Below are 16,251 nucleotides of genomic sequence, written 5' to 3'. Positions count from 1 at the left end.
AGTGTCTATGCTTATGGCGTTTAATTACTAATAGCCTTTGCCAATTAACCTATGGCAATGTTTGTTATGAAATGACCCGGGGGCTTATTGACTAGAGTCTAGTGCATTACTTAGAATACAATTAAGATACTTAGCGATAATACCGTGGCCTGCCCTGCGATTCTGTAACTCACTTTTCGAACTCACACAGCGGTTTTCGCATCGGCGGTCGCTCTCAAATCAGTCGTGAAGCAGTCATTTTATGATTTGGCATTCTAATAAACAATAAACTACAAGCTCCCACCTTTTCAGAATGCCAAATCATAAAATGACTGCTTCACGACAGATTTGAGAGCGACCGCCGATGCGAAAACCGCTGTGTGAGTTCGAAAAGTGAGTTACAGAATCGCAGGGCTGTGATTAAAATTCTAAACTGTGGAAATTTAACTTTGAATTAACTAATACACTTATTAAAACCTTATTTTGCCAGTACGTAATAAGTGACAAAAATATATTGTTCGAAAAACTAATAACTTTTTAAACTTTAATTGAGCATGGGTTTATTTAAAATGAGTCCAGGCTAACCTTTTTACGTCGCCCGTGTTTCACCGGTCCGCACTTAACTTTAGACTGAGACTTGAAGTGCGAGCCGTCATCACCAAAGCACCACTTGTATAAACGTTCATTTTGTGAGTCACGAAGGTTTTATAAATTTTTTTACCCTGCCACAGTAGGATACGTTTTATTATAACGCAGTACTCCCATTAATACTATACATATGCGGCCTCAATCGTTTAAAAAAACTAAATATTCTTGCATAATTCGCTTCTCGCTTCACATAAATCTCTCGTAGTTTATTATATAGACTCAGCTAGCGGCTTTAAAACGGGTTTTCTATGTTTTTCTGTACTCTCTGATTAACAAATTTGATATATGCAATGGCGATTTTGTGATTTCGACGCAAATTATTAACCTTAGGTCTTTTAAATAAACCAACATATTATAGTTTTATTAATGCAAACGTTAATGGATATAAATTAGACTTGACCAATATAACTTATTGCATTTACAAGAATATGGTATTTATCCGAAATATATGCAGACAAAAGAAACGTTAATATATTTTGTTGAAGACAAAGAGACGTGAGCTACGTTCAATTAAACAAACTCAGTCCGAAATAAACCGTAATGTAATTTACGTCATAAGCCTTAAAACAATAGGTCTGTCGTTGACGTTATCCCGTCTTCAAACGATAAGCGAGTTGCCGTACGTCTTTGAGTGGAAATCACTCGTCTTCATGTTTCCACTCGTGAGCAGACACAATGATGTGTCTACAGTATAGTTTATATACTTGAGATTAATTAACAGAAACGGAATTAGGTTGCGCTTAGTCTGACTAGCTAATTTATTAGCCAAACTAGTAACTCGAGTTCTGCACTCTGTGACTCAATATCAAGGATGAACTACCAAGTGTGCTATACATATATGGTATCTATATAAAATACGTATAGTAACTTATATCTGGAGACTGGTATTAAAATAGATAACGAATATTTTTTTATTATGTGCGCTTACTCATTCGGTTAAAGATATTATCGAAACCCCACGGCGTGTCTCATAGGTTATCATTATCTACTTTATATAAACATAAAATGAAGAAGAAATGTGTTTGCCCCTTGGTGGTTACGTATTCATACTCAAAACACATTAAACGAATGACTTTAGATGGTTACGAATTACAATTTACAAAGTACCCCGGTTTTCAAATATTTAATAATAAGAAAATGCAACGTACACAGCGCTTGGAGAGTCCAATATTTTGAAGAGAAGCAAACGAAATAGTAATATTCAATTTATTCGATAGGTAGACTGTTTGTTTAGTGAGAAATAAATATTTATAGTACTTTGACAGAGGTTTGTCCTTGTACACTATTTTAAGTAAAATATTTTATATTACATCTTGTATAAAGTTTTATAAATATTTTGTACATTGTGTGTGGCCTTCGTAACTCAACAAATTCGGGCAATAGACACATTCATTATAACGAATTAATGTTTGTTTCGCCATGAATAGAAACCGTCGTCGGGTAAATAATTTATAACAAAAACAGAAACATCCCATTGTTTAATTAAATAAACATATATTTTCTCTAAGAGACATGCGTATCGCGCTAAATATCTCTTTTACATTCTAACACCCATGTTCGATTTCGGGCCAATTTTTCCATGCCTTTTAGGTCTGGGCGTCACACTTCTGTATCTGTATGATGACCATTTATTTTTCATAATGGGGAAGGTGATCAGCCTGTGCGTGACACAGGCTGTCAACTTTGTGGGTCTAAGGCATATCGGTTTCTTCACGATGCTTTCCTTCACCTTACGAGCGAGAGTTAACTGGGTACTTAGAAAGTATAATCCAATCGGTTTTCTTGTTTTAACGTGCACGTGCCGTGCCTTGATTCGAACGGTCGGAGATGTACTTTAGAGTGGCGCACGCTCAAGCCGCTAGGCCAACGCTACAAAAAAAAATCTTCCAAGGAAATCTTTATTTAAAAACATTAAGAGTTCGATATATATTTGTTTACTTATTTACATCAATAGCCGTTCAAGGTATAATATTAAGCCCACGTTTCGCCTCCTTATGGCCTGAATAGTCACGGAGTTGATTATCGGAGTAAGAGCCGAAGTTAATAACAGCAAACGCCCTTTGTTTTCCCAGAGATACTATTTACTTGACGGATTATGTCAAAATTGGCTCACTTTTCACTTTTATTATGTTTATTAAAGTAATTTGGAGATTATTACATTCAAGGTGTTAATAAATCCGTACTGTTTGTGAAGTTTTGAATGTTCTATTATTATTATTATTATTTTATTATTAGTTAATACTAATATATACTAATAAATATTGAAACACAAACTGTATAAATATTGATTTCTCGTAAAACGTAATTTGAATGCATACATTTTATAAAGAATAATTCGATTGTCAACAAACTATAGTTACACTATATAAGTTTCATTTTGACTATAAATCTAGAAAAAAAGCAATTCATTTGTAATATATGTTGACATATATAGATTAAACAGGTTTAAGCCGAAATATATTATATAGCATATAATATTACTCGGAAAAACCTCGCTACATCATTATGCATATACGCTGTGCAATCAAAGCCTGACGCTTTCGATTCAGGGCTCCTCAGTACCAGCGACTTAGACCTTCACTAAGGTGATAAACTAAAGCTTATAAAATAGCAACAAAAGTCGTAGCGTAACGTCTACGTCGAGAACTTTAGGAAATGGTCTTAATTTAATTAGCTGCATGCAATAAAATTGTCTTATGTAGCCTTTCAAATATAATATTAATTATTATGTAATGTCTATCCTAACATAAAAAACCTGATAGAAACTTGAATATTAATAAAGAAACAACAGTTTACTCGTTGTGTTTTCATTATGTATAATATTGCTAACTAAACGAAAGTAAAATAACACAATAATAACTTTCTCAAAGAAGTCCTTTCCAAGTTTGTATTTTTTCCTCTAATGTACGAATGTTTATTGACAATAAGCCAACTTATTGTTGAGACTCGTTTCAGTACTCCAAAATGAAATCCAACAAAATAAGGATAATTGTAAACTTTAATAGCAATGCTACTTGGTAATATCAAATTATACGTAATACACAAGTATTGCAGCCCGTATACTGATGCGTAACACTGATGATTATATAATTATATATATCGCTGGTTACTATATCTAATCGCAAGGACAGGATTAATAAATGTAAATAGATCTTCTTAAAATGAATGACAATGTATGCTACTTACTTTATCTGATTTCCAATCAAACAACCACATTCAAGCTCTTAATTTTAAAATATAATTCATTAATAATTACGCTTAATCGTTAGTTTAATATTCAGTTTTTAAAATATGTATTCTTGAAATTCTGTACTTAATGAATATGTGCATATTAATCGAAACGCTTTATTGAATATTATCATTAAAGCTCATAAAACACAGAATTTTAAAATATTCAGATCAAATTAATACGCGTCGATAAACACAGTTATTAAGCTTTAAAGCTTAAATTGTACAATATTAAAGATTTATCCTTATCGAATTCCTTTTATATATTAGATAGTAGTTACGACACAGCTCATTTGCTCAAACGTACGGCATTTATTATGGTGTACTCTTTTATAACTTTAAATGCTTATAAGCTTTACTTAACATTATGACATCGCGTGTTATATCGATATATTATTAAAACAGTTAAGTTAAAAAAGATTAAAAAAGTAAAATATTCTACATATTACCTTTGACTTCATAACCGCCTCGTAATCATTTTTCCTGACATAATCCCATGCTATGTTAAATCACCATATTGCGTGACGAAGTGTCATTTTTAAGCCGATGGAAAATGGATTGTGGTTTCAATGAGCGATATGATAAAATTTCGAGCTTTACATAAAAAATATAAAACTAATGCTTTTTAAGGTCAAAGATTGTTAAGTTCGTAATAATTGTTTTGTAGATAACAAGTGACACGCCCCGTTTACACATTGCTTAAAATTACTTTTAGCTGTGTTAACACAGAGTAAACAGGTGTTTAGCTTGACCTGTCGCGATATTAGTGTAAATGAAAATTAACAACATTGATTTCTTTGTATAACGTTTAGCGCCTACGGAAGATAATTTGTCGGTTTATTTGTTATCACGTTTTCTCCTCTTACACAGTCTTCCAGTTTCTAAATATTTAATTTCAGACACAGTCCTATCCTAGTAGTATCCTAGTACTATAGACTAGGTATGTAGTTAGTAGAACAAATTTGCTTAACTTTGTTAGGTGTTTTGATGAGTTCTGTTTAATTAATTAAACTTTTCTATTACTTATTACAGTTTATAGAACGTTCTGTATCACTGGTATATGATAACTTGTAGTAAATCAACTTAAATGTGTTATCTTGATACATCTTACGCTTTGCGTGGTATTCGGTGAAGAAATTTTCGTGCTGATTAGATACTCAAGATTGTTTGAAGAAATACAATGTTTAGGGTTTTGCGATTAACTAAAGCGGTTCTAAGCCGCGTCTATTCACATCTGGTGAAGCTTACAATCTGTCAGATCCTGTTTAATTAACTTGTTACCCTTCTGTCACTTCTGCTTGTCATCTCTAATCTCATGGTAATACAAATTGAATTATGATTACACTACAGACTTGATACATAACACTCCAAACACTGTCAAATTAATTACTATCTATTCTTACCTTTGATATACTTTTAAGACCGTCGTTAATTTTGAAGTACGCTTAGACCAAAAAACCTCCTCTATGGCTTAGTTTACAGTTTACCTACTTACGTTAAAAATTATCAACGAACAGCTCACAAAAATCCGTCTCATGTCACAATGCGAGGTTACGGAGAGTATTATTATTTTTTATTTATCAGTATTAGTTTTTTTTATAATTATCGAAACGACTTTGATAACCTAAGGGTCGATTTCGATCGAGATTTCAATGTCTATAAATTCTTGTCTATAAACTAGTTTAAACATTTTTTCATCTTCATAATATCCGTTTAAGATTCACAATTTTGTGTTCTTAGGCACAACTAAATTACAGTCTAGCGCGTCTGCCCGGAAATTATTCTTTACGCGTCGCTCAGTCGGTCTAATATCGAGAAAATTCTTATTTATACCCCACTAGGGCAAGCTGCTCTTTTATTTTATGCATACCGCCTCAATTCCCATTACGGAGCGGTTTTAATATTCTTTAGAGAAATTATTTTACGCCAGAACGACTGCGGCTTGCGATAATATTAGTTCGATTATTGGAATCCATATGCTATTACAGATTAACTGTTAGTTGTAGCTTTCCTCGTTTACTTCGAAACCATTATGCACTATTTAATCTTTTCTTTGTTTCAAGAACCGTGCAAGAACTTACATTACAAGACAGGAATCCAAGATCACATTAAATATATCCATAATAATTAATCATTTTTTCAAACACTACAATGCCAATACAAGTCATCGTTGGACAGTGACTGTTGAAATTGTCAAGATTTTTTAATTAAATCTTAACATCACGATTACAGATCATTGGTAAATATTAAATTATTTTTTCTATAAGATATTTGAATAAACTTCAACTTAATTTTACTACAACATTTCAAAAGCTACGAGTAATTAATGAAGTCATTTCCTGTCTACAACCTCATTAAAGGAAATTGATAGCCAAGTTATGATTACGATCATAGGATCGAGGTAATCTGATTGTGATTTGAAAGCTCACTCAACCAGAACTATTATTAAACTATTCAGAACTTTAACTCCTGAATACTGGCAAATTGTCCAGCGTAGCCGAGTTTAAAGAGAGTTCTATTGAATAAATCTGTACGTGTTTGTATATTTCGCACGCGACGCTTTGGTTCGTAAATTGTAATTTGTTTTATAATATCCACAGTAATGTATATAAAGTTAAAGTACAAGTCTGATCTTTGCCACGATCTTCACAGACATTTAATTAATTAGTTTTTTTTGTCGCTCCAAATCGGCCAGCTATACAGCAAAACATAATAGTTTTTATAGATTCAATTATAATGCAAAACTAAACTTGTGCATATTGCATGTTCATGTTCTGTGAAATAAATATCAGTTATATCAGTCTATTTTCAAATTTGAGGGTATTTTATGAAGAAAAGGTCTATGTTCTATCGTCATGATGAATGGTTCCGCCTTAGCTTTAGTAATGTTCCTCATTAAGAATAATTATTCTTTATAATGCCGACTGTTAGAAGTTCTACCAAAGAATTTTTGGAAGCATAACTACATACTCCAAATAAATTATGGCAGTTCCTGGGAATTGCCGTCTTTGAGCCTGAGATACAAGGTAACTTTTATGTACAAGAGTTTTTACTGTAGTTAGATAAGCACTTTATTATACAGTTTATTCAACATTTACGTGCAAGTCATATTTAGTAAACGTTTGCTTTTATTTTTCTCACAGAGTTATTTAAAGTTATGCTCGAGTCCGGAGTAAAACTTTTAGATGATTTATTACTACAAATCTGGGAATACAAGTCCCACTTTTAAAGAATTTTTATCTGAATAATTTTATTAATAATTTTCTAAATATAAAGGTAGAGAAATATCTATAACAAATACTTATACTCTACAAATTACTAACTTTCAGAGTTTATTAGGTATACGTAGGTAGACTGATGTTATACTACGAATGACTCCTCGAATGTTGTGGTAGTCACTTTCATCGGCTGCTCTATAGGTTCCATTAAATAAAAATATATCAAGTACATAAACTTATATTCTATGTGAGAGAGCCGGGTAATTGCCAATTTATAACTTTGGCTCAATGTTTAAATGTTCTCCATGGAGTTTGAAACAGACTTATCAACCTGATTGTGATGAGTTATGTGACAATCAAAGAGCACGTTTAGTATGTAAATACATTTATAAGCATATTACTGAAAACAAAACCGTTGCCGATTTTATTTTCTTGTATCGCGTTTAGCTTTGTTCGAAGGGAACGCCTGAAATTACCTCGCGAAGTGCGCGTTGTCTAACACCCTAACAGCGCGATAAACAGCCAATTTGCGAGAACTGTAGGGACTTCAGTTTCAGACAACACGCCTTTATGCCTTTTAAGACTGAATATAAAGGGCTTAATGAACTCATTTATTTCCGTCTAATGCGCCCAACCAGCTTTGATTGAATGATATATTGCTCACTAAATACCGATCCGTCATTCGTCAAATTAAATCTTAAACAACTCTAAGGTAAGGATATTAATTTTGTTAAAGGCGGGGTTTTGTTAGTGAAGGACGAAACGTCTTTATTGTGATAATTCTGTTTGTTTGGGACCATGAGGTTAATTACTGTTTTCAAATACGGTGTGTTAGTGATGTTTCTTTAGAAGATTTAGAAAATTCAACACAAACGTAAAGAAATGGGTAGACAATTCAATTTAATTAAACATTTAAGGTTTTATTTAATTAGGTATATGTATTTTAAACAGTCATACATATCAAGCAAAGCTCTGGTCCAATTTTATAACTTTTGAAATTAAGTTACAAAAATTAAAACCTTCAGTTTAATTTAATTGCGACACAGCCGCATAATAATGCATGCGGTTAAACGAAGGGTGGATCATCTAGCGGAAACAATAAACATAATTAGTCTTCAGATACATAAACTAAGAGAAATACAAGGAAAACATTTTACTTATTACTTTGTCTCTAATGTTGCGATACGGGAAATAATGATAGAATAAATTGCCTCACATCCTTACGGCTTAACGTTCATCAGATATCTTAACTCGTATGTATGACAAAGGGTCTTTAACTGTGTTTTTTTATATATTTTATAATAAGCCCTGATATAGAAACTGAGTTTTTTACTCCTAATCAATATACTTGCTTTGCCTACTTGATTTCAAATATATAAATAGAGGAAAAATACATTTAGATAGAAATTCCTTCTCGGATAGTGAAATGTTTTTCCTTAGATTAAATGCAATTTGTCTCACGCTATCCGCGACTGCTAAAAAGCACTTGCAACGACTACCTGTCTAAATATAGTATAATTAATACAACGAAATATATATATATATACATTTGTTAAATGTGATTTACGTGGCATTAAAATTATTTATTTATTTACACTTCGTTACCTTATACAAAAACATTCATATAAAAAAGCAGGTTACATAAGTTATTAGGCAACGGGCGGCCTTATCGCTAATAAGCGATTTCTTCCAGGCAACCCTAGTATGGACCTATAAGGAATAAGAGGGTAAAGTACAAGTAGTGCATAAATAGTTAACAAAAAAGAACATAACATAACACGTTACATTAACTATAACTACACAAAAGTAAAATCTAAAAAAGTAATAATAATAATAATAGTAATAATATAAACAAAAATGTAAAAGCTAATGCAATGGTTAATGAGTCACAATTAATATATATAAGTAGCTAAATTACGACGCGGAAGATAAATATGTAATCAAAAAGTCGTGTACAATAATATATCTTCATAATTTAAATTAAGACTACTGTAGTATTAAAAAGTATCACTACGCGATGCTGAATTGTGAAATATAATCCCCCTACCAAAGTAATTTTTCGAAGCCCACGTCGGGATTCACACGCGACACAGCCTTTATGACAAAGGAATGAAGCGCAGCTGTGAAGCGTGTAAAGAACTGGCTTATGTCGTGTCGTCATCATTACGTAGTAATACAAAGCACATAACTCATATTTACATTATTCTTTTGTTTCAAAATTTTCTTGCTCTTAGAGAAACTGATGGTCTGCGTGTGGTTATATTTCACAAATATTTTGTTGATAAAGTATTTAAATATGTTGGTACCAATTGTTTTAATTATGTCAAGTAGTCTCGAGATTGAATGTTTCCTAAAAAAGGCTTTAATTATAAGCGTTTATAAAATAAGTTTTAATTCGTAGTTGTTCTTAGACACATAGTATAATTTTCGTCTAGAGAAAATAAACCATATTATATTCAAATAGCTGTAAAAAATCTGAATAGTTTTAAAACTAAATGGTTTCGTGTCACAAAAAAAATATTGCCGTTAGATATTATGACGTAGTGAGACCTATATGGTCCTGGAATACGTAACAGAAAAATTAATCAGCTTTTGTGGATATAATTTAATCAATAAAATAGAAAGCTGATAAAATAATATTACGGACATAATCTATTACATGATATAAGGCTGTTTTATGGTGACATAAAATGTAGGCTGATATTATCGTCACCGTATCGGATGTGACAAGGTAATGAAAATAGCGGCAGATCGAATATTCTTAGAGAAAGAGAGAAAAATTCAAGGGTTCATAAAACCTTCATACTTGTGTTCTTTTAAATAATCTACTTATTACTCGAATAACGGCTGTATAGTCATGGGATCTAGTTGTTCCATTTCATCGTAGTTCAACAATTACGTATAATAATAGGTACTTATTATGATAATTAAGGTTAGGATTTCTCAAGGAAGGCTTGTCGACCATGTGCCCAATAGCTGTGATCTGCGCTGTACCTTAAAATAAAACTTGAGACTTAAAACAAGTACCTATTTCTTAAAATAATAGCAGTCGACCATGGCATGACCTTTCGACCATGAATGCTGATTTCTGTTTACATCGAGGGTAAGCATCCGACAGGACAGGAAACAGACATGTTTGGCCTCTGACCTAGAAAAATGTAGATACATAGGTAATTCTTTTTTTTAATATTAGAAAAGTTTTTTATACCTAATAACAACAGAAATATCTGATATTATAAAAATTTTATATATGCAAATCGATGGTGGAATCTTGTTAGGTACAACGTTCTATTAAGCGTTAGTTAAATTGCGGCACAAATAAGCTAGAGCGGAGATAGTTCAGGTGAGCGCGTAATGAAATGACATTCTCGGCCGTATCGATCGGACATAAATATAGCCGCTCTGCTACACGCTACCTTTGGCTAGATTCATACTTCCGACAATAATCGCATAAATGCAGTAAATCATCTTATTAAACCACCTCGATAATTTAAAGTCGTGTATACCTTTGCGTCTTTGTTGCTAGTAGGTATATTGTCAATTTTGATCTAAGATGCGCTTACGCCATTTTCATCCCTTGGGCTTGAAGGAAGATGCCTAGCATGACAATGTTCCATGATCCTGTTAAAGACTTGATCCATTCTTAATGCTCTCTTGCTAAGTTCGCTTAGTATAGCTTAAGGAATGCATTGTACCTACTAAGTAAATTTGACTTTTGGCGAAATTTGTCCGCTAAATAATTTGTTAATAAATAACTAGCGCCATTAAATTCCCTAATAAGTTGTTTCAAACATGACTACAAATATAAACAAACAGGCAGTTCCTTAACAGTCCAAAATAGCATATAAAATAACTATATAAGTAATAGCTATATATAAGTACGAGTATTATGTCTTGAAATTATTATACTTTCTTTCTTCGTTACGTTCTACTACAAAATAGCAATTTTCTATTATATATATATGCAACACAATAAAAAGTAGATTTTTTGCGGAAACATTTTATATTATTATTCTTAAAAAGCAAACGATCTGATCTTTTATAATAATTATTGTTGCGAGTAGCGACGTTACGTTCCGTATTACGTTGAGCGCGGAAACCGAGACTATAGTCTGTACTGTACTCAGCGGCATTAACGATCACCGCTGTACTGCGCATGCTCTGTGGTGACTTCTTTAGTCTATTCATATTTCATACCAAAGAGCCCCATTATCTGCTCTTCTCAGTTTTGTTTGTAGGTTATTTACGCCGTCAATTGTCAAAATTTAAGTTAACATTAATTCAACAGTGATTTTGATGTTTGCTTACGTTTTATCGAAATAAAACATCTAAGCTTAAATTTTAAATTGAAGTGAATTTTTGTTTAACCACAAGAATACAATTACTTTTGCCTACGAAATGTAAATACAATCATCGTTACATACTTCATTTCGAAGGATTACCTGCGTCTTTCACATAGACCTCGAGTTTTTACAGATAGTTCATGTGGTTGGGTATTTCTGCTAAAACAGCATAATGACCATGAGTCAGGTGACCGTTTTGAAACTTTATAATTCTGTAGTAGATGATGTGATTGCTGGCGTGCGAGATTGTTTCCTTGATGACGGTGTAGACGAACAAGTATTACAAGAGTTAAAACAATTATGGAAATCAAAATTAGTTGCTAGCGGCGCGATGGACCCTGCACCTGAACCTCCGATGCAACAAATACCGCAGCCGCAAGTATTACAACATTTTCAAAAGGTCAATGGTAACAATTTATTGTCAAAAAGAGGTGACATAGGGCCACAAACTTCTGGCCAGTCAGGGGTGGATCATGGAGCGCCTGCTTCGAACATGGGTCATCCTCACCCAGTACTTGACCCTAATAATAAGGTACCTGTTCAACTAACACTACCGGCACAACCAAGTGTGCCTGGATCTCAACCACGTTCCTTTACTATTCAAATTCCAGCATCTGCACTTAATGGAAATAAACTTCATCAAGTATTAACTGGACCTATAATTAATGCTACAATTAATTTACCGCAACCATTGGCTGCAACACTTCTTCAGCAACATATAAACTCTGCACTGGCAGGTCAACAGAATGAATATGATGGAGGTGGTGGTGGTGGTAGAAGTGGTGCTGCACCCTTTTCTCTTGATGGTGCTTTAGATTCTTCTGATGATGAAGGGTCCAATGTGGGGGATGGTTCGGAAGATGCTGCTGGTGATGATGATGAAGATGAGGATTCAGTTGAAGAAAGAGCAGAAGAGGAAGAAGAAGAAAGAGATGAGTTTGGAGGAGCGGAGGAAGAACCATTAAACTCTGGTGATGATGTTTCTGATGAGGAACCTGGTGACATGTTTGACACTGACAATGTGGTAGTATGCCAATATGACAAGATTACACGTACAAGGAATAAGTGGAAATTTTATTTCAAAGATGGTATTATGAATCTAGCTGGAAAAGATTTTGTTTTTCAAAAGGCCAATGGTGATGCAGAGTGGTAAATTTATTTATTTATATATTATAATTTTTGTGGATGTAATGTTTGATATTGATGTAAATTGTTGTTGTTACAAAATACCAATATCAGCAGGCTTACAATTTCTTTAGTCCAAAAGCTGTATATAATTGTTTAATATGAGCATCAAATTATAAAAATTGTAGTGAATTAAGTTAGTGTGTTTATTCATGTATTGTAGTTTTCTATTTCAAGTATGTTAAAGCCGTTGCGGTCAAAGATGATTATTAATTTAAACAATTTTATTTTATTACAACAAAACAAAATGCAATTCTCAGTTTGTAATTTTAAGAAAAAAACAACCTTGATGAAAAATTACTGCTTCGGTAGTTTAAGTCAATGTAACATGTTTTCCTGTTAGTTTGTTCATTGATATTTTAAGTAACTCAATAAAATATAGTGTTTAAGTTATATAAGTTATTTCAACTCAACAATGATAAAATGTATTTTTCTCCCAGCTTCACTAAAGTATGAAATTCAAAGTACCTCAGTGCCATAAAGTTAAAAACCAATCCAACCAAAGTTCCGATTAAATTTACAATAAAATGAAAACATGTGAAGCTGAGAAAAAGTTTGGTTTTTTGTAAGAAAAATAATTGGTTTGCTTGGAAAGTATAGGAAAGCAAATGATTGTGTAACTTGTAATTAGTAGGTAATATAAGATATTGATGTCAAATTTGTATATTTCATACAGTTAAATACATATTTTCAAAGACAACAATTAAATCAATACTATTAATTATTGTATTTATGTCCATATTCACATATATTTTCTAATAATTACTATTTAAAATGTTGAGTTATGTAAATTACAATAAAATTTAATATATCAAATCGAAAATATTAGTTGGATTACTACATGTATATAATCAGTAATACAAATTGATTTTTCCTTTAAAAATTTTGTTTCGAGCAACTGTATATTGTATACACTTCTAAAAGACAAGGTCCATTTTTTAATGGTGCAAACCTAAGCTTTCTACAAACAAAAAATGGTTGTGCATTATTTCAATTTCTATTATGTTGAGTATGTAGCCACCTTCTGGTTTGCAGTTATATTTTTGTAAATTTTAGTATAATGTGCACAAAATTATTTGTTTTTTTAGTTATTAAATTCTCACCAATTACTTTTATGTGATACAACATTTAGAATTTATTTAGATAATAATATAATATGTATACTCCTATTCCTACGGCAGATTTTGGAATTTGTTACTAAATACTTAGTTCACTTGCTTTAGTTTGCGTTTACAATTTTGATTCCAACATTAATGAATGGTGAAATAAAAATATTGGAGTTTACTAGATGTGTTATACTTTCATAACCTTTGATCATTTTATTACAATAGTCATGATTCATCTCATTTTTTTTCATTTGATGCATAAATTCTATAGACGTAATAGCGATATATTTCAGAGGAACTTGATTATCATACATGCACCATTCATAAAACATTTTTGGTCTATGCTTTCTTGTCCATGACTTTCAAACCCAAAGTCGGGAACAGCTAGCTTCTGTGTAATTCCGATAACTATAAAGTAATTCTATGGCCGCAATTGGTATTAGCATTTTATATGTATATACATCGACAAGTCTGGTGGTTTTCTACACTTAGTTCTATGCTTTACAAAAAGAATTTCGCATTACAGTTCATTGTAACCTAAATATTGTCGGTTTGTTACGTTTCCATATGCCATAATGGATTTCTTTCTCTCGAAATAGAAGAGCCCTCAGCAGTGATTTACTTATTGAGGCTTTCGTGGCTTTTTGTGTTTTTTCACTATACGCTGTCTCATATATTTTGTCTTTTTCGTATTTGATCAACATAAAACGTATATAAGCACAGGAACAAACATAATATTTATGATAATATGATACATCACATGGACTTATTAACCTTTAACTTTAACAATTTGAAATATACCTACTAGTACTAACCCTTTCAAACTGAAACATGTACTTGTATCCACGCTCATGCAATAAATTAAAAAAAACTTACACTTAAATTTGAATTACCTTCTTAAATTGTAATGTTTTAGTGTGCTAATTTGGCCAATCCAATTACAAAATGCTACCGAAATAAAAGGTTTATCATTTTAACGGGTAGAACAATAACTATTTAATATTTAGGTACTTTCTCAATATATAAAATTTGTTTTACACAAAATGACACCGCGCTTTATCAACGCGTCACATTTTTTTAAAATAAATTAATCCCCTTAAAACTTTAAAAGTTTTAAAAACAACCTTTGTTATTTTGTGTATTAAATAATGCCCAGGTGCCAATAAGTTGTTTTTTTTATGATTGTATGGCCTACTTTGCCAAGAAACAAACACAACTTTAAGTGTGTTTGATGTGGTCAAGGAGGTTTACATTAATATTTTTTTATCGGAATGTGAGTTAATATCAATGAATATGCATTGACTAATCTTGCTTACATCTAAATCTGTGACATCAGCGCATGCGCGGCAATGTGTTAGGTTTTGGTGCCACTGGTACGAGAATTGCAGCTTCTATATTTGGTGATTTTGTTTTAGTATCGCATAAAAATGTATCATAACACTAAATGTCAAGAATATTTGACGTCACTCCATCTTCTTTAGGTCTTGCTACAACCTCTTTAGTTCTTGGCCTCAGATTTCTGAATCTGTTTCATGATCACTTTTAAATTTAATAGGCAAGTGGGTGATCAGCCTCCAGTGCCTGATACACGCCGTCGACTTTTTGGGTCTAAGACATGTCGGTTTCTTCACGATGTTTTCCTTCGCCGTTCGAGCAAATGTTAAATGCGCACATAGAAAGAAAGTCCATTGGTGCACAGCCGGGGATCTAACCTACGAGCTCAGGTATGAGATTCGCAAGCTGAAGCCACTAGGCCAACACTGCATCTTCCTCTTAGTAAATGGTTAATCACGGAGTCGATAAAAATTCTCTGAATATTATAGAATAAATGTTACCACGAATTCTTAGTTGTATAGAATCAAAATAAAACAGAATTGTGTCATGTTAACATGGTTTCATATGCTCTAAGTATTTCTAGAGCAAAATAACTATATGATAGACGTTTGAAGGTGATATTTCTCACCGCGACTATCTTCGCACCGGTTCGCTTTTTATATTCTTGATTAGACGTTGTATTTCACCAATAACAAAAGTGTGGATGTCCTATTTAATGAATTCGCTGAATTTGTCTTCTTAGTTTTAGACAAAAATCCGATCCTAGTCTCCGATGGCACATGTTTGATGGTACTAGAAAGAAAACTTCCATTCGTGTGCATTTGGGTTCGAATTGACCATTGGGTTGATTGCCTAACTAAAACTAAGCGCTTACACTACTCCAAATTTTATAACTTATTTTTATTATTCTATTAAATTTTTTACCTTCTTATAGTCTCAGCAGCTTTCATGTATAAAATAAAATCCAATTTGATACCATGACAGGTGCAAAATATCAATCATAACAAATATAGCGGTGGAAGTACAGGTTATCGATTAAACTTGCGATGCAATCTCCCCAGACAGCCAGGTACACGAGTCAACTCAATTCGGATGACATACTTTCCAGAAATATTGTCGAAACGGTTTAGGTATATTAACAACTGCTTCTCGACTTTAAGATAACATAATTTTTACGAAGAATGAATCGAACAGTCTCTGGTAATTGTC

At 32.4% G+C, this 16,251-nt stretch overlaps 2 protein-coding genes across 2 annotated transcripts in view; both read left to right on the top strand.

Annotated features, from left to right (window-relative positions):
• Nucleotides 1–16,251, top strand: part of LOC125048633 (regulating synaptic membrane exocytosis protein 1) — a 94,258-nt gene that overhangs the window by 40,165 nt on the left and 37,842 nt on the right. The window lies entirely within an intron of this gene.
• LOC125048635 (transcription initiation factor IIA subunit 1) lies at nucleotides 11,290–13,885 on the top strand. The gene has a single exon (XM_047647412.1). It carries the CDS (start codon nucleotides 11,589–11,591, stop codon nucleotides 12,567–12,569), a length of 981 nt encoding a protein of 326 aa, XP_047503368.1. The 5' UTR covers nucleotides 11,290–11,588; the 3' UTR covers nucleotides 12,570–13,885.

This window comes from Pieris napi, chromosome 4 (assembly GCF_905475465.1).
Source record: "Pieris napi chromosome 4, ilPieNapi1.2, whole genome shotgun sequence".
Lineage (NCBI taxonomy): Eukaryota > Metazoa > Arthropoda > Insecta > Lepidoptera > Pieridae > Pieris > Pieris napi.
The sequence above is the reverse complement of the archived record's forward strand: the minus strand, read 5'-3'. Positions and strand labels throughout refer to the sequence as shown.